Here is a 26,310-nt window from a genome sequence, read left to right on the forward strand (position 1 = left end):
TGTCAGATGAGGTGAGGGATCTCAGCAGCTGGCGCTCTCCTGTGGCATGTTTAACTGTCCATTCTTATTGCATTAGCAGCAGTTGAAAGACAAACTGTTTGGCTTCAAGTATCTTGGAGGAAGTACATGCTATACCCCCCAGCTCAAGACAGACGTGAGCAATTTGGACATTACCACAAAAAAGGGCAAAGCAAAAACAAGAGTGAGAACACACAGAGAAATACTCCTGATCTGAAAAGGGCAAAATCCAAAGGCAAAATATGAGAGAAATTTAGGACCTCCTTTTGCAGCCAATACGTCAATTTATCTTGAGAATGACATATACAAGTCCTGCACAGTGGTCAGATGGATTTTAAGCCATTCCCCTTGCAGGATAGTGGCCAGGTCCCTACGTGATGCTGGTGGAGAAAAACGTTTCCTGACTCGCTCCTCCAAAACACCCCAAAGTGTCTCAATAATATTTAGATCTGGTGACTGTGCAGGCCATGGGAGATGTTCAACTTCACTTTCATGTTCATCAAACCAATCTTTCACAAGTCTTGCTGTGTGTATTGTATATTGTCGTCCTGATACACGGCACCGCCTTCAGGACACAATGTTTGAACCATTGGATGCACATGGTCCCCCAGATTTGTTTGGTAGTCATTGGCATATATATATATATATATATATATATATATATATATATATATATATATATATATATATAATATTATTATTATTTTTATTAAAATTGCTGTGGAACCCCTCCCCCTATTGATTCTCATACTTTCTGGGCCTTTAGCAACAGGCTCATACAACTGAGAGAATGCAGAAGAAAGATTGGATTTCAAAACACCCACTGAGCACATAGAAGTCGTCATAGAAACACTTAAATATACCACAGAGTGTGTGGTCTGTGGTTTTCCTTCCATTTCATGTCAGATTTCTATCACAGAGACAATTATTCATATTCTCATGTATTCCAGCAAGAGATCATTATTAATTGTTATTTTAATAACAATCTTAATCTTTAATTGTTAATATTGAGTTGTTCTATAGCTCTCTCCCTGTTCATTTTTTTACTATTGTTCCTTTGTTTAGGTTCCATTCATGATCACTATCAGTTTTGTCTGCATTAAGTGTTTGCTCACCGAGTTTTAACTCTGAGCCGCTCCTGATTAAGGACTGTGTGTTGAGTCATAGTCTAGTAATCATGTATTAATAGCTATGATTGGACAGCTCTCCCCACACACGTGTACACAGACACACACTGACTTTTATACACACTCTGTTGCTATCTTGCTTACTGTTTGACTAACCGGTTGCCAAGCAACTGCCCCAACCCATCATTAGGTAAATAAGTCCTACTCGTTTGTTTTTACAGTTAATCAAGATTGAGCTTCAAAATGGCTACTTTTTACTTAGTTTGTTTTCAAAAGGAGACAATTGTCCTGTTCATTTTTAAATGCCAGAATCGATCCCTCCGAACCTATTTGACAAGGGCATATGGAACATTAACCCTTGAATCGGTGTTCAAGTCAGTGATTGAGTGTCCATAGTCATCAGTGCTCTAGTGAAAAGACTGTAGTGTACTGGCATGTCATCCGAAGCTATACGGATAAACTGCAGTTCACACCAAAAAGAGTTTTCCTGTGCTACTCCTACAGTAAGAGTCATCCAGAATCACCTGTAAGCTGCTGAGCTACTGCAGCACACTCAGCAGGAGAACAGAGAGCACTCTGGCTTAGCTGCAGTCAGTAGGAATTAGACTCAGGGCAGCATCCATTCACTCTCTCTGCTTCTGTCAGATCATACAAGGTCAAACTGGATGTAGATGCCCGAAGGCTCCAGTTTGCCATACTGGGACAGGCTAATTGAAGGAAGAAATGAATATGAATATTTGAAACATTGTGGGTGGTTTTTTTGGTTTTTTTTAGTTTTGTTTTTTTTACAAAAGACAGTGTTTGTGCTTTTGCAGATTTGTTTTAACTGGAACTGCAGCAGTGTTCAGTAGCTGTTCAGCAGTGTTCTGTTGCAAATTATGAATTACAAAATAAGCTTTCTATCCTTTAAAACCTTCAGTCAGCATTAGGCACTGAATGCAGTGCTTTTACAGTGTTATTTTTAAACACTCTAGGCTGTGATCATGAGCGTTGTCTCAGTCAAAGAATGTGTTCCAGAACGTTGTCTTGGTAACGATAGAACCGTTGAGGGACTACACCTTGCAGTTGAAATTCATAACCTGAGCTGGAGAGCTTCTGAGATATGAGTCTGGAATATGCCATGTGTCTCTGCTTCAGGTTTAGAACTCATTTAATGCATGTGCCCCTTAACTTTGGCGTTCTTGAATGTCATGAAAAATTACCTTCAAATGGAGATAAATTAAACAAACATTCTCGTTATGATTAACTGGTATTGTTTTGTGTCTTTTTCTAGGTGGAGGTTCACATTCTATCTGTACATATTTACCTATGGGGTGCGGTACCTTAAAAAGGTAAGCGCATTTGAAAGATAAAACAGAAGAGAAATTTAAGACAGGTTTCCTTCTTTCATCTTCTATGTTTAGGCTTAAAGCTGAATGTCCCAATGCAAAACTCACTGAATATAAGTTATTGTGTGTTTGGTAAGACTTGGTAAAGCTTGGGATACTTGGCAGACTCTAATCAGGCAGAAGAGCTTTTTCATCACTGACATGTTTGTATAGTTTTAATATAAAAAAACTCACATGTCATTACATGGCTTTGTGTTTAAACTGTGTATCTAGGTCCACTGTGTTCCTGAAATGACCATGAACTGACTGATATCCTGTTTGCATTTACTCTTTTCTCTTATGTGTTTGTATTGACTTAAAAAAATGTGATAATGATGACTAAGACAAATAGTAACTAACATAAGATAAAGACAAAAGTAACATAAGATAAAAATATAACTAAAAAAACTGTACACGGTCAAAAGACATTCAGTATTTTTAACTAATATTAAATTTAAAATGCCACCTATACACAAGTATACAAATGACAAGTTTTAGATACACTGAAGTCTAGTCTGTTTTAAACACTACATGTCCTACATAGATGAAGTCATCATGTAAAATTGGTGTGTGCCCTTTTGAGCTGTTGGATGCGTTATCAAGCCTCTACTGCACTGTGAAGGCTTGACACTACATGATGGAACGCTGCTGTTAGACTTAGATTAGACTCAGATTAGAGCGTCAGTGAGCTCAGGTACTGATGTTGAATGGTTAGTTTGGATCACACCACTCCAACTCATCCCAAATGTATTGGTTGGAACTTCTTACCAGAGAACACCATAATGTCCTCTGGCATCTGGCTTCATGGTCAAGCTATCAGCTGGGCCACTCTGTTATTGGTCCTTGCAGCTGGCAGTAGCACAGCCCAAACCCTTCATGACTTAGCATTAATGACCAGCCCTCCCAGTCCGTGTGTGAATGAAGAGTCTTAGGTGTAGCTGTATTTCTGCATAAGCTTTTACAAATGTATTTAGAATTGAATAGTGTTATGCAAATATTTGGAGACCCTGATCAAATTACATTTATACGTTTTGTAAGTGAAAGTAAATAGTTTGGAATTGTTGGAATCTGTGTGTAATCAGTTCTCTTCAAAATGATTTTGATGCCTGCAACACAGTCAAAATAAGAGTGAAAGATTTATTGATTATTCAATTTACACAGTTATGAATAATTACACTCTAAGTAGGAGAGTATTACAGATACAAATGAATCATCCACCATAGCTCTGCCTTTGCAAGGAAACGTTGTCCTTGGAAATCAATGGTTATTTCACCAAGCTAATGCCAGGCCTCATTCTCCACATTATATTGCAGTGGCTTGTGTGCAAAAGCACTACTCGAAATAGTTCTGAAAGCAACATTGCTGTCGAGGAGAAAGGAATGTAATTGGTTACTAGCCAACAGGCAGGGATGAACCTGATTGGTTATCATGTATTGGGAGGAGACTTTCAAATACCTAGATATCTAAAGATGGTTATACTCTACAATCTAATTATACAATCTATTATACACTGTTATTCTCTTGATTAGAGATGCAGGTATTAAACATGAGACGAATGTCAAACAATGCTCAAACGAGTGCTGTGGAGAAACTGAGGTTCTGTGAAATGGCAGGAACTTATGACATCATTTTCGTAGATCATGTGTAGTGCTCAGTGCTTGTTTTGAAGGAAACCTGAACACTTGGGATGAGAAATATTATGTTGGACATTTCAGTCGTTTCTGAGCTGTTGCTTTGCAGGATGAAACATCTGCCACAAAACACTGCAACCAGACACTCTCTGAACGCGACTATTTATTATTCATCAGTGTATCCATAATGCAGAGATTATTCCCTGTAAGCAAATATATAGCGGTGAATCTTCACAGCTGTTCAGTGTCACAGTGAAGCCATGATAATAAAAGTGACATTTGCATATAATAAATTGGAGACTGATTTTATATCGTCAAGAACCAGTTTCCGCCGACAAGTACCATGATGCCAGGGCTCCTTTGCCCCCGCTCTGTGCCCAATGGTTTTATTTTTTTTAAGATGGATAGAAGCAATATACTTAGCAATAGTGTGTTGACTAGTTCTCGCATAGTCGTTTCCCTGTCTCTCCAAAGTTTTGATCAACAACAGTCCAGGAAAATATTGTTTATTTATTTATATTTGGGTGGAAGGGTGTGTGTGCTGTTTCCTGCCTCTGATGACTGACAATAATCACTAGTTGACTTGAGCTGAGTGAGCAGATGGAGAACACATTGTAGAATGAGTTTGTTGGTCATGGTTTTCTGAACTGTGTTATTAATAGTAGCAGAAAACCCAGTAGAGCTCACCTGGAGCTTGTGTGGCTCTGTTTCAGATGGAGCCAGCCCTAAGCCCATAGGAGCCCAACTCAGACAGAATTTTGCTGAACAAAGCTGTTCTCCAGAGCACCATTTATTTATTAAAAAAAAAAAAAAAACTTTGCTGCCTCCATTAACCAAGGGATATTATTTCTCCTAAGCACATCTATCCCGGCACACACTTTTACTTTCACCATTGGTAAACACCTTCTTATCTTATGTTTCTTCTGAAATCAAGGCAGGTTTGTCCCACTTTTGCTGGTAAATATATATAATATTGTTTTGTTTCTGGCTCTTCCCAATCTTTTCAAATTGATACATCTTTAGCAGCTGTTTTGCCTGCAAATTAAATGAAGAAAACTGCTCTCTAATTTTGCACATTGTTGTATGTACACTGAGCCAGTGGTTATCATGTTATTCACAAGTGTTAATGATTGCCGTGGCTAATGGAGTTTGATGTAATTTAATAAGTCTTTGTCTCAGTGAACAGCAGCAGTATGTTCACATCCAGACATAACAGTTAAAACTGAGACATGCCTAGCAGTGCTAAACAATGAAATCACATGGCATTTAATTCGTGTCACAATGTTCCCTCACAATTCAGTTATTTACACTGAGGCATTAAATGACTACACCACTTACTTATCCTTATTTTATCTGTTTTCTTCCTGGTTAGAACACAGAATATTTACTTCGTCATAGTCATTAGCATCATCTGCTTGGTCCATTTCAGGGACACAGTCACACATTCAACTGAAGCAGAATTTAAATGATTTCTCTTTGTCACAATCACTGTTTTTACCCTAGACGCCATGGCTGTGGAATACTAGAGAATGCTGGTACAACTACCCCTATCAGGTACATGTCTTTCCTGACATTCTTTTGTGCTTTTTCTTTATTTTTCTCATTGAAAATGAAATTCAGTGTGGTCTCCATTTATTACACTTTGCGATGTTTAATACTGTCCTGATAATCCTAGCTCTCATTTAGCTCCATGGATTACACCAAATCCTTTATTTATATTCCCTTCTCCAGAAACACAGCAGTGTAAGATATGTCACATTTGTCTTTTGGTCTTTGTTGCCCATGAATTAACTTCTGTGTATCTGAAGTGACACTGTTCAAGTTCAAGAAGTTTATTGTCATTTCAGCAGTATACAGTGTTTACAGTACACAGTGAAACGAAATAGCGTTCCTCCAGGACCAAGGTGCTACATAAGACAATACACAACATTAAAGTGCAACTAGTGCAAAGCTAGTGCAACATAAAACAGTGCATACACATTAAAGTGCAAAAGATATGGCTAAGAAAATACAAAACAATATGCATACAGTACAATGCAATACAAGACAATACAAAACCATAAGTACGGGGGGGAGGGGTGGTGAGGGAGACAGACACTGCAATTTAAAGTGTATTTGTGCTGTAAACTGTGTATCTGGACAGGTTCTAACAGTGGACCTGCATTACTACTACATCCTGGAACTATCCTTCTACCTGTCGCTGCTCTTCTCCCAGTTTTCAGACATCAGGAGAAAGGTAAAAAGCTGGATATTCTCCTTTGAAAACCTCCTGACACATCATTACATTGCATTAAATATGAATAGTATGAAACGCATGAATTGCGGTTATGCTCCATTTCCTACTTTCACTTACCACTGTTTTGTAGAGCCTCTGTTTAAAAATGTCAGACAATAGTAATGTATTCCAATGGCAGTCTGGCGTAGCCTGGCCATGTGGGTCTCAGTGGGTGGTGGTTGAATGCTCTCTGCTTGGGGCTTTGAGAAATGACTGGTCACTCTCTCGCTTCCTCTCCATTGCTAGTGTTCAGTGGTTGAGCTGTTGCATGGTCTTTGGTTCAGTTCCTCTGCCCTGCTGACCCATGCTGTCACAATAAGTCCTTTAGAAAAAAATGCTACATTAATATGTACAGGCTCATTATTCGTTTCAGTAATAAACAACTTTTTCTTTTGTCTTTTTTAAATAGTTATTAATGTATTGTTTACTGTGGATTGATTAGCCATATTTCATTCAATATTTACAGAGAGATGTAAGACCATGTAAAAGAGGCAAATTTGGCTGGTTTTAAAAGTAGGCTAACTGCGAATCAGACCTACAGTTGGTCTTCTACAGATTTAATCCCACATACTACCAGCAAATAATCCAAGTAATCCACGTTACTCGCACATGTCCTGCAAGAACACAAAGCCGTCGCATCTACCAGATCACAAAGAGGTAGATCAAAGCCCACGTATATGCACTACAACAATGCAAATCTATTGTGCTGTGGATATGTTCACTACAATTGTTGGCATTTAGCTGCTGCACTCGTCATGGTTACTGCTGCCACATCAAGCTTGTCTGATCATGTATGAGGTGCATTACATGTCTTTGAATTCTTAAGCCTCAATCTTAAATATGGGCTTTATTGTGTTTATATAACATCTGTCCTACGACCAACTTCGTGTTTTTCTGTTCAGAAGTATCAGGTCATTGGCAGTTCACTCTGAGTCTTCATCTGTTTTGTTATAGTGTAACTCTTTATCTGATTAAGGGGAATTTTATAAGTGAAAATAATGCCATGTTTTTAAGAGATTACTATTACCTCAGAAAACAAAGAACGATGCCAAATACAGAAAGGAAAGTACATAATATAAGCACATAATAAGACTTTCTCTTGATCTAATCCACTAAGATTTTCTCAGCATGTTTCTCTGTAAACACTTATTCACTTAAGATAATAATGGTTTTAAATTGGTGTTTAAATTTGTTGGGAGTGAAAAACATTCCTCGTTTATTTGTTGCTTTAACTAGGAGTAGCAGAACAAGCTCTTAACCAGCCAAGTCGTAGAGTCCCTACTTCTATTCCAAAATCCACTTCATAATAGATATTGACTTTGACTGTGTACATTCTACACTGTTTAGTAGCTTAAAAGTACAGCTTTCTCTGAACCATGCCTGCTGCTGAATAGCTAAGACTGTTATAAAACCATAAAGCCTGCATGCTGCTCTCCGTCACTGCACTCCATAAGTAATTGTATAGTGACACAGATTTTGTTGTTTTGACAAGATGCTCCAGCACAGCAGATTTGAGATGAAGGGGCTTGAGTTTAAAGTGCAAAATGTCAGTTTTAAAATATGACTATGCATGTCCATATCAGGTAAAGGTGAAGTAATTGGTAGCTGGGGAATTATGTCTTGGTCGACACTGTTCTGTTGCATAATTTGGTCATGCACAAAAAGGCAGATTGATATTGTCAATAAGTAAAGAAGAATGTCCTGACACTTGACAAAAAAAAAAACAAATTCCTAAGAAGTCAATGGGAGCTGCAACCAAAATGTTAAGTGTTTTGATTAACCGTCCTAAGCAAGAATGTGTGAACCTTTTTTAAGTAGGCAGTCCACCCAACATGTGTTTTTGGACTGTGGGAGTAAAACAGAGCACCTGGAGAAACCCACGATAAAACACAGCACAGCTCCTCACAGACTGCACGCCTCAGAAAAGGGTCATAATACATTCATTCATTATGTGTAACCGCATATCCAATTCAGGGTTGCGATGGGTCCAGAGCCTACCTGGAATAATTGGGCGCAAGGTGGGAATACACCCTGGAGGGGGCGGCAGTCCTTCACAGGGCAACACAGACACACACACACACACATTCACCCACACACTCACACCTACAGACACTTTTGAGTCGCCAATCCACCTACCAACGTGTGTTGTTTGGACTGTGGGAGGAAACTGGAGCACCCGGAGGAAACCCACGCAGACACTGGGAGAACACACCACACTCCTCACAGACAGTCACCCGGAGGAAACCCACACAGACACAGAATACACACCACACTCCTCACAGACAGTCACCCGGAGGAAACCCACACAGACACAGAATACACACCACACTCCTCACAGACAGTCACCCGGAGGAAACCCACACAGACACAGGGAGAACACACCACACTCCTCACAGACAGTCACCTGGAGGAAACCCACGTGGACACGGGGAGAACACACCAATTCCTCACAGACAGTCACCCGGAGGAAACCCACACGGACACAGAGAGAACACACCACACTCCTCACAGACAGTCACCCGGAGGAAACCCACGTGGACACAGGGAGAACACACCACACTCCTCACAGACAGTCACCCGGAGGAAACCCACGTGGACACGGGGAGAACACACCAACTCCTCACAGACAGTCACCCGGAGGAAACCCACACAGACACAGGGAGAACACAGCACACTCCTCACAGACAGTCAATCGGAGCGGGAATTGAACCCACAACTTCCAGGTCCCTGGAGCTGTGTTACTGCGACACTACCTGTTGCTCCACCGCGCCTCCCGGTCATAATACATTCAAATTATATTAAACCAAGATAATACAATTGTTATTATAGATTTTAAAGAAGAAAATACAGACTTTTTATTTAGTTAATTTACCAACAAGGATTAAGACCCCACTATCCCTAGGCAAAAAAAAATAAAAAATAGAGAGAAATGGGATTCACCATAATTCTAAATATTGTTAGTGGTGTGGAGAAACAAACAGGCAGTCAGTTATATTTCATTTTATAGTGTAGCAATTATTTTATAGTTCAGAAATTGTGTTGCTTTGGTGGCAATATAAATCTATGGACAACAAAATGTGGGTTGATTGGAAAAAATGTTTGAAAAACCCTTGTCTTTGTTGCACTTTAAGCCAAGTCTTGTTTTTATTTCAAATTTTCAGTTTTATCCATGATCATGTTTAGAACCTTTTGTCATTCTCTCTCTGTCTCTCTCTCTCTCTCTCTCTCTACCCTACAATGCCATACTGTTACATACCAACATCTCTCTGTTGACTGTTGGCATGTTGTCTATATTTTTGCTTTTCTTTCTCCTTTCAGTTTTTTCCTTGCACAAAGCTCACCACGCACTGAGGAGGTCCTGTGCCCCCTGCCTGCTCCAGTATGTTCCCTGCTGTCTGTATGCCATGCTTCCATTCTGTTTTTACCACTCTTCCTCATCTTCATCAGTCTCCTGTTCCGCTGGCTCCGTAGTCTTTGGATTCACCAGGAGATAACTGACCACATCTCTTGGTGGCTTTGATAAACAGGGTCTCTGATTTTCCTAGAGTCTCTCTCTCTCTAGTAACTGTGTAGTCAACTAAATTATGAGAGTAAATGTATTGTCTAAATGTTTATTATTTAAATATGATTACTCTGAACATTAAAGATTCATAACATAAGTTGTTAACTCGCGATGGAGCTACATACTTTTTATACATCAAACAACTATTAACACTGTTTCTAGAAATGTTATATATACATAGTATATTCAAATTATATACATGGTATATTCAATGCTCATTCTTTGAAAGCAAAAATAGTTTGAGGCTCACCACTCTGTGCCAAACTTCTTGAAAGTATTGTCAAACAGATAAAAAGAAAATATTTCTCTCCACAAAATAGCAAAGAATTATAGGTTTTTCCCCCGGCACAAAATATTATAAAAAGATGTGAGGAATCGAGAGGAATTTCAGTCCATGCAGTGCAAGGAAGGAAAACCATTGTGTGAACATTCAGATGCCGTTACCTGACACTGTCATGCTGCTTTCATAAATATAGCCACATGGGTTCACGACTAATTTGGAAATCCTTTATCACTTAACACCGCAGTCTGCTGCTACATGAAGAAGTGCAACCTTAAACTCTGTAATACAACGAGAAAGCCATGCTTCCATCAGCTTGTTTTTGTGATGAGTTCTTTGTTATGAAGTCAAAATGGATCATCTAGACTCTCTCTATCTGCCAACATCTGTCATGATATGGGGGTCCATTCAAAATTAGTTTTAATTTAAATAATACAATCATGTTAGTAAGTGAAAACTTGTACATTGTACCTTTGACAGTTAAACAAAGTTTCAAAAAATCAGAGGTTCTTGTTTTTATTCAATATTACAAAAAGAATTTAAAAAATTTGACAGCAAGTAACTTCACTGACAGGTTTGGACAAATGCCTGCAGCTTAAAAATATTGTATTAGCGCCGTATCGTTTGCTTAGAGCTGGGATTTACAACAGTTACATTTGCTTTTCTTGAGAAATGTGAAAACAGGATCTTATAATGGAGCTTTTTATCGTTATTTCCTTAACTATTATGATCTTAGAAGCGTATTGCGCTGAATTATTAATTTGACTAGCAGTAGTATATTCCAGGAATGCAGTTCAAAGCAAAATGAACCACTACCAGAAGCAAATTGTTTTCTCATATCCCCGCATTGTTCTCCATTCAAGTGAAAATTGTTTCACCCCCACCCCCCATTCTACAGATTCTACTCGTAATTGCTCTGCCCTTGCCCCCAAGTCTTTACTTTCCTTCAGGGTCCGATATTTACTGCCAATCAGATATAACTGCTCATATGTATTTATGCCATGCACATGTTAGAGATTTATCCCACAAAATTTCAACCAAAAAAGGTAATACTCCAGGACTTCATTACATCCACTGCTTGACAAGACATACAAAAGACTGACAAAATTGTATTATTATATAGCAGCAAACTTTCACTGTGGAGTTTGCTCTGGATGAAAAATTAGGTGTAGAATTATGGCTGCTTCACTGCTTGGACAAACTGAAAAAAATAATTTATTCACCAGTTATCTCACTAATAAACAATATGAAATAGTATTAACATTTTATTAATTGGGTTCCTATGTTTGTTTTTACGTGTTGCGTTGGCCATTTCCAAATACAATAACTTAGTATTAGAACAATTAGTTCTAGTTTCGTTTTCATATTTTAAAATTTACAAATTTAAATTTGTCAGAATTTAAATTTGTCAAAAGATATGAACCGATGGCCATATCGTCCAGCTCTAATTTCACAATGCTTTTCAGATTCTCAACAGTGTTGCTCTAGATCTGTGGGGGAGATTTAATGTGTCACAGGTACCTTTTTAAAAAGTTTTGTATGTCAGTTTGTCCTTCTTAACAGTCTCTTTCCGCAGGACTTCCTGCTCATGTTCATGCACCATGTTGCCACCATTTCCCTGATCACCTTCTCGTATGTGAACAACATGGCTCGAGTGGGGACACTGGTCATGTGCCTCCATGATGCTGCAGACGTGCTGCTGGAGGTAAATATGGACACTACATTTATGCTGATATGAGGTCAGTTTTCAAAACCTAACAATGTTGACCTGCTCTGTGCTTAGTTACAATAGAGGGTACGCATTGGTGTCAGTTTCCTGAGGGAACATGACCCTGAGCTGGAGTCATCAGCTGTGATTTCTATGCTCTTAAAAAAGATAGTTTAAGGGTTCTTTTAGTCAAGACAGTGATTTTATATCGAACCATGAACACTCAAAAAAAAGATCTTTTGCTTTGTGAAAGGGTCTCTTAAGATCACTGAAAATGTGTGTACTGTTCTATACAGCAACATCTATAAAAATGGTTTTATACCATACAGAAAACATTCTGCAGACATTCTTTTTAAAAAGATCTGACATAGAACCCTATTCCATCAGTCTAAAGAGCCTTCTCACAATGCAAAAAGTGTTCATGGTTCTATATAGAACCTCTTTAACTGAAAGACTTGCAGAACCATCATTTTTAAGAGAAGCTGTGAAACTGGGGCTGAAACAACTAATGACCTGATTAAATTAAAGGCAGTTAGGCTTGACTCTGATTCACCACATGAAGTAAAGATAGATCTGTGCAGGTAGAATGAGCCCCCACTGAAAACCAGAGAAAAGGGGGGACAGTTCTGACAGCCATATATACAACAAGACTCAAAGAGAAGTGTTTGGATGCAGCAGCTTTAATGTTTGCAGTTCTGTCCGGAATGTGGAGTGCAGTGACACACCATATACTTCAGAGCTGTTTACAAAACAAAAGCAAAGAGAATCTAGGCAAGCCTAGTTTTGCCAGACCGCCTTTAGCCAGATAGCAGTTGTCACAGAGGTTTTTTGGCATTTCAAAAACAGGAAAGCTGTGGTGCTTCATATCGATGTCTTTGTTTACATATGTTTTTTTTAATGTGATTGTGTTGTACAGAAAATACAGAGGGCAGGACTAATAAATGCAGCTATATGGATATTTCTAAATGCACTAATGCAACAAAAATGTCTTCCCACCTGATAAACACACATTCACGTGAAATAAGACATATTCAGCAGTCCTTCTCTCTCCGAGTTCCGAGCCGTCCCGATGAGCTTGTGAACTAACCAACGCTGAGCCAAGGCTCTGGGTAATGCGCATGGTGTCATGCCAAACACAGCCCCAGAAACACACACAAAGCAAGCGTGTTCCTGTCTTATTCGCTATTATTCAGCCACAGTTCTGGGGAAATGTGCCAAACAGTTCCAAATTATGGTTCACGAACTGGAATGTGAAATATGTCTGAGCGGTTTATTATTATTTTATGTTATTATTTTAAGTTCTTTGTGAATTATGGCTGAACCAACAGTTCCTACAGTTCGCGAATGCATGTTTCAACATTAGGAGTCAGTCAGTCAGTAAGCGAAACTGCCTCTTCTAGGTCAGCCCGGTAGGAGGTCCCATAAAAGATATACAGTTCTCCGTTGCATGGGTTCTATTATGTATAGCATGTGCTGCTGTTAAGATCTGCTCCCACTCTAATTTTTAATGTGGCATTACAAGCATTAGATCCAGCTGTAATACATTACAACATGCAAATTTTCAGCAACCTTGATATAAAGCCATTTGCCGTATATTAAACATGAAATCATAATCTTAGCTATTTGAAAATCTGTTCATACTTGATTCATTCATGATTAAATTAGTTTATATTTTCCAGGCTGCCAAAATGGCCAACTATGGCAAGTGCCAGAGGCTCTGCAATGTCCTGTTCATCATGTTCGCCCTGGTGTTCATCAGCTCCAGACTGGGCATATATCCTGTTTGGTAAGAATGTGCTCTCCCTCACATTTATTCTCATATTCTCTCTCTCTGTCTCTCTGTATTCCCCTCACTCACAGACTCACTACTTCTCTTTGTGTGCATGTGAAGACAATCACTGAATTAGTTCCTGTCAGTGGCTGATGATATGCTCTGACAGTTTATAATGTACATAAAAATATGAATATGAGTTGATATAAATTTTATATTAAATCCAAAGGTTTGTAGACACCTACGTGTCCAAAAAGTGTTCTGAAATTACTGGGGAGGTTACCCCACTTTGATGTGGTGACAGCTACTAATCTGCTGGGAAGGCTTTAGACTAGATATTGGAGCATTTCAAGACATCCCAATGGTATTGAATGGTGCCTCATCACATCCAAATGCCGGGGGGGGGGGGGGATTTGTACCTTTCTAGCCCACACTCATCAAAAACAAAACAAGTGAAAAATGTCCAAAATATCCCGTTTCATTTCATCCTTGTCTATGGATATCATTCAAGCTTTTGGTGCAGGATTGAACGCCTGTGTCAACAATGGGTGCACTTTGAAGTAGTTGAATTCACTAATTATAAGAGGTGTATACAAAACTGGCATCCGGTTTATCTCTGCATTTTCAGGCCAAAGAATTTTTTTCCACTTATTCCAAATTAGTGGCGTGTTTGGGAGTGATAGTCCTGTACCCTGCCTCTTTGTTGATTATAGATTGATTACAGACTGGTCAAATACCTGTAAAGACTGTATTCTCTTGCATCCCTTGGGTTTCTCTTAGCCAGTTGTAGCTGGTTTAGTCATTATTTAGAAATTTTGAGTTGGTCTTTGATGCCAATGCGGAAGCAGTTTATTCAGGTTGTTCAGCGCCATCTGTTGGCGCTGTGTAGCCCAGAGTTAAAATAAAACAAAACATGATACATTCCTTTCCACTTTTTTTTCCATTTTTGAGCTTTCTGTGGTTGTTGCCAAGTAATAGTTTCTATGGCTACCATGACAGCATAAAGATTCGAATCAATTGAGGACGAGAGAGAGCAGGGGAGAGGGAGAGAGATAATTGGGATCATGGCTCCTGTTATGTTTTCTTTTGTATTTTTAATGATGTGAATGATGCAATAGTGGTCATTTCCTTTTGGCTCTTGCAGGGTAGACCCATTTCCAAGCCACAATATAGAGCCCAGACTTATTTATATGGTTAGAGACCGGTGAGGAGTGCTTTAATTGTACAGCCAATCTTGGTTCAAGGTTCAAACAAAAAAATGGCATTCTAAACACAACGTGAGTAATATATAGCCAGAAGCCTTTATCATAATATAGGAGTGTCCATTTGTATAAATGTCGTAAATTCATTCTCAATAAATGTCATCTGCTGTTTTGTGCTTGTATGATTTGTATGTTATTTTGTTATTCAAAACCGCTGTCACGCTGACGGATTGATCGGAAATATATAACGCAATGTGAAATGTCCAAAGGCACACACTGAGGGCTAAAGACTATTACTGCCATTGGAGTAGATGATTTGATTTCTCTCTCAGCTGGGAAATGAGTCTGCTTTAACCTACTTTTCTTACTTCACAACATCTAAAAAGCAGCATCAGTATTTGGTGAGCTTAACTGAAGCCTCTTCACATTTAGAGAATGGAGAATGTTATTTTGAACATAGTATTAATGGGCTAAGCTGAGCAGAATCAGAAAATCTTTCATAACCATGTTGTGTTGCCATGGTTTTAGTTCTGTACGGCTGTGCAGTTTTACAGTGCTGAGACCTCACAGGCTCTAATCTCTTCTGCATCTCTCCCACTTCTGACTCATTCAGACATTAAACACTCATTTTAGTTACAGTTACGTCAGTCCTGCTGACTCTCAAATGTTCTCAAACCCATTCAACACTCTGAACATTACAGTGACCAATTACATCTCAAGTCTTAGATGCCAGTCTCTGATTTTTACCGCACACTATTCTGTCACACTGGCTAGCTACTACATTTTTAGTTTGCCAAATTTCAGTACTCATCTTTTTGTCGAATTTGGGGTTATTTTTAACTTAAGAACATACAGGGGTTGGACAATGAAAGTGAAACACCTGGTTTTAGACCACAATCATTTATTAGTACGGTGTAGGGCCTACGTTTGCAGCCAATACAGCGTCAGTTCATCTTGGGAATGACATATACAAGTCCTGCACAGTGGTCAGAGGGATTTTAAGCCATTCTTCTTGCAGGATAGTGGCCAGGTCTCTACGTGATGCTGGTGGAGGAAAACGCTTCCTGACTCGCTCCTCCAAAACACCCCAAAGTGTCTCAATAATATTTAGATCTGGTGACTGTGCAGGCCATGGGAGATGTTCAACTTCACTTTCATGTTCATCAAACCAATCTTTCACCAGTCTTGCTGTGTGTATTGGTGCATTGTCGTCCTGATACACGGCACCTCCTTCAGGACACAATGTTTGAACCATTGGATGCACATGGTCTTACTGGTGCAGTGTGCAGTTAATGAAGATTGTCCACCAGGCTGCTCCAATTTAGCCATGAAACCTCCCACACTACAATGACAGGTGTTTCAGCTTCATTGTCTAACCCCTGTAACTGTTGCTAAATTTAGGCCTTGGATTTTGTTTCAAAACATTGCAGGTTTAGTTGATGGATTCACTTTGTGACTTTTTCATCACCGTTCACCTTGATGCCTACAAAAACAATCACTGACTTGTATCCAATCCTTTCAGTGATTCTCATGGACTGTTCTTTGCCAATTGCCAGGAGGATGCTCACTACTGTAGTTCATTCAGATCCATTATTCATAGTTCTTTATTCTATTTTCGCCTTCAGTGCTACTCAGGCCTATGCTCTTGAGGCATTTTATATCATTAAGCATTCAAGCTTGCAGCTCTCTCTATTCCAAGTATCTTTAAGATGAGTGTTAATGTCTTTCTTATGGCATACTAAATTATATTATACACAGTACATTCAGTAAGGTGTTAGTCTAAAGAAATGAAAACGAAATATACTACATTTACGTTTGCTTTGCTGTGATGCTCATGCACCACCCCCTGTATATAATACGGTGGCATGACATTATCCGGATATCCTTCTTCTCGCTTTATTTTTTGTCATTGGTTTGTCTCCAAACAATGGTTAATTAAGCTAACGGGCTCTGCTCTTAACCTCCACATTAGTCACAGCATTCGGCTAGTTGTTAGCTCCTGTGCTTGTGGTACTCTAAGGTCACCGCGTTGAATGACCCAGGCTCATGCAAGTACTGCGCGCATTTTACCGTGAAATGCCTCCGCCGCTGGCTAGCAGGCCAAGCCAGTTTTTCAGGCGAGGACCCCTTTGTGTTTAGCTGAAAATATATTTACACTGAATATACAGCAGGTCAAAATGCCCGCTGAACCTTCCACCCCCTTGGCTCTTAGCTGGGGTGATCAGCTTGACTCCTTTGCTCCCCTGCCCACCCTGCTAGACGCAGAGGAGGATGAGGACGAGGCATAGGAGGACTATGAGGATGGTGCCTCTGAATTTCTCGTCTGTAATGAGGACATTGAATTCGAGGAATCTCCGTTTCTCCACCCCCGCCCATATGGCAAAACGTGCAGGCCGGTGCCGTGCAGGCCACTGATGACCCAGAAAGGATGCCACCATTGCCCCTTCTGAGTGTGGACCTGCAGGATGTGCTTAAGCACGCAGCTGATAAGCTGGACATCCAATGGCGTGCGGAGACTGCAAAGTCGCGCTAGGAGGGGAAGAGACTGCCGCGGTCAAAATGGGCTGCAAGAAAAGCTACTCTATATTTCCTGAACTTGTGGAGGAGTTGGATACTTTCTGGAAGGAGGATTCAGGGAGGATCTGCCCGTGACATGGAAGAAATGGAAAAGGAAGGTCTCCTGCGCATGCCCCAAGTGGAGTCCCTGGTGGCAGCACACCTGCACCCCAGCCGCTCAGCAGCCAGCAACACTACGCTACCCTCTAAAGCTGATCGCTGTCAGTTGAGCATGACTGAACGGGCTTATAAAGCAGTGGCGCTTTCTGTGAGAGCCCTGAATGCCTTCTTTATGCTGACAGCCTACCAAGCTGAACTGCAGGACGAGACATCAGCCACGCCAGGTCCATCTCAGCGGCATTAGATTTGTCTCCAGAGATGCGTGGTCCAAGTGGCAGGGAAAGCCATGGCCATCATGGTGGTCCAAGAAAGAGGCAGGTGGCTTAACCTGGCAAACCTCTCTGACAGGGAGAAAGAGGCCATCCTGGACGCACCGAGGTACCAGAGGGCATCTTCAGCTCTACTCTCACACTAATGCAAAGGTGGTGTGAGAAAAAGAGGGATGATGAAGCCCTTCAGCTGTGCTTCCCTAGCACCATGTCAGCCCTCTAAAAGCAAGGTGTCTCTGTGTTTCCTGTTTTTCACATGCTGCAAAAAAATTTGTGTGTAGATGCAGTACAATGCAAAAAAATGTTGCAAAACATAAAAAGCACTGTTTCAGAGGGTTTCCATGCTCCCACAGGCAATGAGCCAAATAACTGCTATTGCAAATGCGCACGACAAAGCATGTGCAGTTGCACTCTGTGGCCACTAGAGGGCCGAGTTTGTCATGGCTGGACTGCATGTGTTTCATCTGAGTGGGTAATACGTACAATGCAACATGGGTACAGGCTACAATTTTGCAGCCAGCCCCCAAAATTCAAATGCAATGTTTGCTCCAGGGCCAATGGGGAATCTGCTCACATCCTCCAAGAGGAAATCTCCTCATTACTGAAGAGGGGAGCTATAAGGGTGGTTCCACCTGAAAAGAATTGAGCAGGGTTCTATTCTCGGTACTTTATAGTACCAAAGAAGGGGTCCCAAACACTGTGTCCGATTTTGGATTTATGTGCTCTGAACAGATAATTAAGGCAGTACAAGTTCAGAATGTTCAGTCATTCGGCTCTGCTGAAGTTTTTGCGCCCATGCAATCCATCCTTTGACCTGAAGGATGCTTATATATCAGTTTTGCTTTTTCAGGAATAACTGAGTACATGGTTCCCCCCGTTCGGTCTGTCACAAGTATTCGTGAAATACATGGAGGCAGTGATGGCCCCTCTGAGAGAGCATGGCATCCTTCTCGCTACTTATATAGACGACTGGCTTATCGCAGCACAGTCAGAAAGGGAGGCGAGAGCACACACAATGCGTCCCATGGGAGCACCTTGTGCAACTAGGGTTTTAGACATACATGGAAAAGAGTGTGTGGACTCAATGCATATCATACCTGGGACTGGCACTGGACCATATCATACCTGGAACTGACACTGGACTGGACTTTAAATACATTTCAGAGGGACAGTTCTAGCCCATTCCACATGTGTCTCAGACTGTTAGGTGTGATGGCCTCAGCTTTAGAGAAAATCCCATTGGGATGTCTGTTCTTGAGGGGTTTTCAGCAATGGGTGGCCTTGCTAAGGCTGGTCCCACTGCATCATACGTGCACTCGGGCAGCGTTGAAAGCTCTGTGTCAGTGGAAGCGCTGGCATTCTCACACAGGGAGTTCCTATGAGCATAGTGCATGCCCGATGTGTAGTGACAACAGATGCATCACTGAATGGTTGTGGAATCACTCACGAGGGCAGAATAGTGAACGGCAAGTGGAAACACAGTCACGTGACGGTGAGGCATTTTCTCCATTTTTAAGAGTGCCACGTTCTCATGAGGACAGACAATACAGTAGTAGTGGCATACATCACTCAACAAGGGGGTATGTGGTCTTGACCATTACACACGCTGGCACACAGACTGATTTTATGGGACAGTGTTCACTTTCTATCCCTGAGAGCAACGCATGTTCAAGGGATCCTCAAGTGGGGAGCAGATCTGTTGCCGAGAGGCAATCCACTTTATGGGGAATAGGCACTCAACAGTGCAGTTGTCCAACAGCCTTGGAAGCACTATAGGTGTTTCCACCGATAGCATTAAGAGTTGCCTAACTGTTATCTTGATAGTTCCATGTTTGCTGGGCTAGCACGGGCTGGCGGAGATCACACGGATGCTTCAGGGCAACCCATGGCCTCTCCCACTGTGCAGGGATTTACTGACACAGGCGAGGGGAGAGATTTATCACCCGCACCCAGAAATACTGGCTCTACCATCCTTCCTCCAAGACCTGATTGAAAAGGCAGGTCATTTTTGGCAGTTAAAGTGTACCTAGCAGCTACTGCAGTGTGCCATGCGGGCTTAGAAGGGAAGACAGCGGGGCAACACCCTTTAGGTTGCTGGTTCATGAAGGGCGTACGGCATATATTGCCAGTCTCCATAATGGGATTTGTCCTTGGTGCTGGAGGCTATATCAGTTGTACCTTTTGAGCCACTGGACAGGGTAGATTTGAATATTTTGTCCTTCAAGGACATTTTTGCTAGAATGTGAGTGAAATACACACGTTTTCTGTGTGCCCCGCATGTATGCAGTTTTCACAGAGGGACTCTAAAGTATGCTTAAGCCCAAACCCTGCCTTTATTTCTGAGGTTATCCAGCCTTGTCTCCCTTTGGAGCTTCAAGCATTTTATCCTCCACCTTTTATCTCGCCAAGACAGCACCAGCTGAATACGCTTTGTCCTGGGCGAGCACTGCGCCTTTATGTGGACAAAACGAAGGACTTTAGGAAAAGTGACCAGCTTTTCGTGTCGTGGGTCAAGCCATACATGGGAAAAGCGATTACAAAACAAAGACTATTCCATTAGATTTCAGATTGGCAAACTGCAGTAAAGGACTAGCACTTCCACTGGGTGTTTATGCACACTCCATGAGAGGTGTAAAGATCTCTTTGGCAATCTTTAGAGATCTCTTGATGAGGGTTCTGTGTTCTTGGATTTGGGTTCTGTGTGCTAAGGGTAGTCATGAAGGAATTGTCAGGTGGATGAAAGGCCAAATCAGTGGTTGTGGATAAGACTGCACTTCCCCCAGTCAAACTGTGCCCTTAAGTGATTGTTGATCGCGCAGGTGTAGCACAGTGGTAAGTATAGGGAATTTTTAGCATGCCTATGGAGTCATTAGGTTGTATTATGTAATATTCACAAGGAACTGGTAGCATTGAGCATGCATTAATGGTGCCAGTGGGGCTAGGTAGGCCCTTAGTTGGTATGCTAGTGAAGCCCATGTGGAAATACATTTAAGAGGCTGGTTAAATGATTGCCCTGTAAAGTGAGCTTGGAGGGAAGTGAGTCTGTGACACCAGACCTTACTTTTGAGACTTTTAAAAAGCTTGTGCTTAGAGATGTGTGAAGTATCTTCGCTGATCAAGTGCAGGATTCTGTGATCTTATTCTCTAAAATTTCAAGTACATTCAAGAGTCACTGCTACTATAGACTTCCAATAGTGGATTTTAATTATTAAACTTTATGCCATCTTATAAAGAGAGAGGTAGGTGGTGGTCAGGTAGCAATTTATTCAGTTCACATTTGGATAAACATTAGGAAATGCTGCTAAAGAGCAAGAGCATGTTCACTGTAGTATGGCCAGCAATGTTGAACAGACACACAGCATACAGTCTTCACTTTAGTTGGATTGCAGTATTTGTGGGTTGCATTATAAGATACTGCTCTGGCCCCAGGTTCCCAAAAGCATTGCTGTGTAGCAGTCATCTTAGTATCCAAGATGGTTTAAAGCGGTTTTCACATTACAGTTTGATAATACACTCTGATAATGTGCTTTGCCTTTAGCCACTAGGTCCTAGCTACTAACCAATTCGAGCATTTTTTACAAGTTCACTCAAAAGATTGTTTAAAAGGGGTTCAGACGAAACTCCGGTAACAGTACACAAGCATATGGTTGCCACACTCAATGCCAAGTGTGGACTAGAGGCATGTAAAACCCTCGACATTGGGCTCTGTAGCAGCTGAACTGTTTTCCTTTAGCGTGATGGAAGTCCATCTAATGCCTTGGGATGAGTGGGTTTTTGGAATCCTGATCAGTACCTGACCTCACTCACGCTCTGAGGATGACATGCAGTCAGATATTAACACAGCAGTGTTTCGACATTCCCAAAGCCTTCCCAAAAAAGGGGGATGCCAAAAGGTCATTGATGCACAAAGGAGATGAGCAGTCAGCATGGCCACACAGTCCCATATGCAGCAAACAGTGATACACTGCATTTTCTATCACATTGCTATTATAGCCAGCATTAACTTTTCAGCATTGTAGTGCTACGGTACCGCTTCTGTGGTGTCAGACCAGACCAGCTATTTCAATCTCCACGCAGGTCTATGAACTTTATGTGCACATCAACCTATTGCCATTTAACTCTTTTGGGTCAGTACTAATTACTGCATGCCAGGAACATCCCAATGATTCTGCTATTTTAGACTTTGACCAAAACATTGATCTGTGTTCATGTCACAGGATTTTGAACAGCACTCTGTTTGAGAGTTGGGAGATTGTGGGGCCGTACCCATCCTGGTGGGTGTTCAATGCACTGCTGGTGCTGCTGCAGGCACTGCACACCTTCTGGGCTTATCTCATAGTGAAGATTGCCTGCAGAGCCATCTCCAGGGGCAAGGTGAGACCCACTCCCACTTCTCTGTGTGCTGTGCATGCTCCAACTATGCCTGCTAACATCTTATGTCTAACCTTTTGCCAGATTATCAGGTGGTCTTTTGAATATTTAATCAGTGAATAAAGCAATTCATTTAAAGGTGTTTGAAAAACATACAACACAATTGACAGAAAAAGTTGGGACATTTTATAAAATGCAGTAAAAACAAGAATATGTGATTTGTCATTTTTCTTGAATATTTCCAGTGTTTTCACTAAAACTATAAACTACTGTATTTAGATTTTGAGGCCTGAAACACATTCCAAAAAATAACTAATTCCAAAAAAAGTTGTGACAGTTGTATGTTTACCACTCTGTTAAACTTTTTTTTTATCTACACTGTTTAATCATTTGGGAACAGAGGATACTAATGGGTAAAGTTTTGCAAGTGAACCTTTTGCCCAGTCTGACTTGGTAAAAGACTTAAACTGCTGAACAATCCATGGTTGAAATTTCCTGATTCTCAACTTCATGATGCACCCTAGTAGGAGGAAGTTTGGATTACAGACAGGTCAGTCAGGCATATGCACTGTTTCTACAAAGCCTTGTTACAACACATACAGAGACCAGGCATTTTCTTGCTGAAATGGCTGCATATGTCCCTCTAGAAACTCAGTGGTATCCTACACAGACTCAACATAACTCAAGGCATCAGATTCCAAAAATTTCCAACATTTTTAAATAAGTGTTTGGGGAAATGAGGAAAAAGAAAATCACATTCTTGTTTTTATTGCATTTTTTTTTACAATACCCCAACTTTTTTGGAAATGAGGTTTGTATATACTCTGTCTCTGCTGTTACTTCATCACTTCTCTTAAGTGTAATGTCTCTTTTCTGTCTGCTAATCCTGCGCTGCACCAGGTGGGAAAATGGAATCCTTTACATGTAAGTTGGTGAATAAACATATATATTATGATACATAAGATGTGATGAGGCGTACTATTTATAATATTATCTTATGCATTTACTAATATGATTCATTCACTTGTTCATTATATATTTATTATGTGCTGTTAATTAAAAATGTGCTGCCATCTATGTTAATTGATAGCATTTAAAGACAATCTGTCTTTTTGATGCTTTGGTATATTAGTTCTTTAAATTTTTGATTTTACAGTGGATTTGATTTCAACAGTTTGGTATATAAATCTAAGAGCTTCTTGTGTCTAAAGTATAGTATTCCAGTCACTTTTTAAGATATTCCTGCTATTTCAGTTCTGTTTGTGCTTGTGCACTTTAACTCGTCCTCCTAAGCTGGATTAGTCAAAAATGGAAAATACTCATCCCCTGAATCACTGGCCCTTTCAGCTTTTTATCCGGCAGGAGTGGTCAGATTGAATTTCGTGATTGAACACAGCCTAAAATGTATTGTTTTGTAGCCTTCCCAAGGGAGATTGATGGTTTAAGAGTCTGCATTTAGCAAGTTCACCCCTGTTTTTGAGAATTGGGACAGCTTTCAAGATGGCTGCCGGGGTGCATTTTTTTTTTTTTTTTTTTAAATGGGGGGATTAGTTAATAACAACATTAATTTGACCAATGATTCCAAATCGTCTAATTTGATTCAGACTACATTTCTACATGACTATAAGTAAGCAGCATAGGTGCTGTGTGTGGTAGAATCAAGTACATGTCTGATTGTGTTCTTGTGTCTTAGGTGTCAAAGGATGACCGAAGTGACATAGAGTCAAGTTCCGATGAAGAGGAAGTTCCACCCCCAAATCAGAAACATCACACTAATGGGACCAATGGGGCTCACGGCACTAACGGCTACCTGTCCACATCTCCCTGTCACGACGAACACTGAGGGTCCCTCTGCTGATTTTTTTCTTTTCTTTTTTTTTTTCCTTTTTCTTTTTTGTTCCAGTAGAGCCTACTGCAGCCCGGTTCTTTGATCTGTACCGTTATTGTGTGTGTCAAAACATGAACAACGTTGCCTGTCTGGTACTGGAAGTTCTTAAATAGAATAATGTGAATGCAGTTCTGTTTCAGTATCTTTCCACACGTCGTTTTGACTTCTGTTTGTTTTTTTTCTTGTTTATCTTACATTTATAGGCACTCGGTTGAATATCAAAAGCACTCTTCTCGTAGCTACAACACGCTTTGTCTTTTTCTTTCGGTGAATGAATGAATGGAAAGCATCTCTCTTGTCATCATGCTAGCATGCTGCTGTGGTCATGTAGTTTGGTATTATGGGAGCGGCTATTTTCTTAAGGTAACGTCTTTGTATTTATTTATTTTTTTTATATCAATATATAGGTTGCAAATTTGTGGATGAGGTTTTTATTCTATGTCTCAAAGCAATTTACTGTCGGTGTTATGAAATGGCACGACTATTTAAAGTTTCGTCACTGTTTCTACTACTTTAACATCCAACATATGTTCTGGTTTTTAATCATTTTACCCTAGTCACAGATGGGGTAATTGCTGTCTGATATGCTCACTGATACAATGTATGACATGCATTAAAGAGACCAGCACACACATGCTATATTTGCACTAGTAGAACTGTACATGGGAACTCTGTAACAGTATTATGTTCATGTATTTTGTTAAAAATGCTGCAAATTCTGTCATATTTTCCTCTACTTCAAAACAAGTATAGGCCTGTACTTCTTCAAACAACTGAAATCTTATTCAAAATGCACAATATGGCCAAAAGTTCTAATCCAAAGAACATAAATGATGTCAAATGCTGATGGTGGAACGTTAGTTCTGGATCACAAACAGCAATCCAACTCATCCCAGAGATAATGGACTATTGCACGATCACCATAGAAAACACATTTTCACTGTTCCAGAGCTCAATGGTGAAAGGCATTGTACCCCTCAGTTAGCATTGAGCATGGGAGTCTTAAGCTCATGTGCAGCTGTTCCAGAGCATTCCACTTCTATTTATGCTTGTGACAGCAGCCCCACCCCAGTCAATAGGGCTTAAAGATTGGCTCCTAGCGCTCACCTCCTGGGTCAGAAGGTGTATGGCCAGTGGTGAGGCCTTCATTGACTGGGGAGCAGCAAACTTCTGGCCATATAGTGTTTTTTACTACTTCATATTTACATTGATATCAAACTGGATTATTGCATTTTTTTGAGCACAGTGTTATTCTGCATCAGGTTTTATCAGCTCTTTAACATGAATTCCAGTCTTCAACAGTCAAATTCAGATTCTGCACAGTATTAATAACAAAAGACTACTAGATATCAAGATTAATCTAAAGGCCATTATTAAATATTTTCATTCTGATAATTCAGTTACAGTTCAGTGTCCAGGTACGACACTGTAGCTCTATCAGAGACCGTTTACACTTCATCATACGGTGCAACAGTGGTGTTATGTTTGGCTCTTCAGCTTTAAATAATAGTAATTTCATATGTTCCCATTGTTTTTGATATCATTTAAAACTTTAAACCATTGAGCTAAGTGGATGATTCATTAAAATGCTGTCAGGGTAAAGCTTTTGTTTTTGAGTATTTTTAAGGCAGTCTATTATTCCTGTGTTCTCAAGGTCACTGCTGCAGTTTATTAGCCGGCCGTGGAGAGGAAGTGCAACTCATTAGCCGTTGTCTCTTTGCTGCAGACAGTGCGCTGATGCTGAATTATAGGGATTATACTTGATGTCATATTTGGGGTGGGGTGGGGAAGGTATTTTCAAAGGCTTTGGTTTTCTGCCTTTGTTGGTACAGTAAATTACACACAGTACAAACAAATAATGTTGCCATGTATTTTGAATAAACACGACAGAAAAAAAGATTTTGAAATGTGTTTTTTTTCCTCTGTTACAAGTTCCAATGGGGAATTAATATATTATATACACTTTGTTTTTAACATGAATGACAAAGAAAATGCCTTACCACTTTAAAATAAAACTTAAAAATATATATGAATGGTTTAAAAGCCTGTTTATTACATAGTTATTAATTAGGTTGTGAACACTTTAAAAGGTATTAATAAGAGAAAGGCCAACAGTGACTACTTTTATGTCTAATACTGAAAGTATAAGCTAAGAACTGAGGATG

At 40.2% G+C, this 26,310-nt stretch overlaps 1 protein-coding gene across 3 annotated transcripts in view; it reads left to right on the forward strand.

Annotated features, from left to right (window-relative positions):
- The window catches only part of cers6 (ceramide synthase 6), a 40,747-nt gene extending 14,720 nt beyond the window's left edge, over positions 1-26,027 (forward strand). Inside the window, exons 4-12 of one of the 3 annotated variants that reach the window (XR_010795087.1) lie at positions 2,419-2,476; positions 5,647-5,697; positions 6,287-6,379; positions 11,837-11,965; positions 13,648-13,754; positions 22,104-22,260; positions 23,158-23,181; positions 23,951-24,237; positions 24,349-26,027. Coding sequence is in view for 2 of the 3 variants with exons in the window: in XM_066641264.1 (XP_066497361.1) it covers positions 2,419-2,476; positions 5,647-5,697; positions 6,287-6,379; positions 11,837-11,965; positions 13,648-13,754; positions 22,104-22,260; positions 23,158-23,181; positions 23,951-24,100 (769 nt within the window). In the remaining variant the exon portion in view is untranslated. Of the gene's footprint in view, positions 1-2,418; positions 2,477-5,646; positions 5,698-6,286; positions 6,380-11,836; positions 11,966-13,647; positions 13,755-22,103; positions 22,261-23,157; positions 23,182-23,950 lie in introns of all 3 variants that reach the window. The other 2 variants (XM_066641264.1, XM_066641265.1) reach the window with 2 other exon arrangements.
- Positions 26,028-26,310: the final 283 nt, after the last annotated feature.

This window comes from Hoplias malabaricus, chromosome 12 (assembly GCF_029633855.1).
Source record: "Hoplias malabaricus isolate fHopMal1 chromosome 12, fHopMal1.hap1, whole genome shotgun sequence".
In the NCBI taxonomy this organism is placed as follows: domain Eukaryota; kingdom Metazoa; phylum Chordata; class Actinopteri; order Characiformes; family Erythrinidae; genus Hoplias; species Hoplias malabaricus.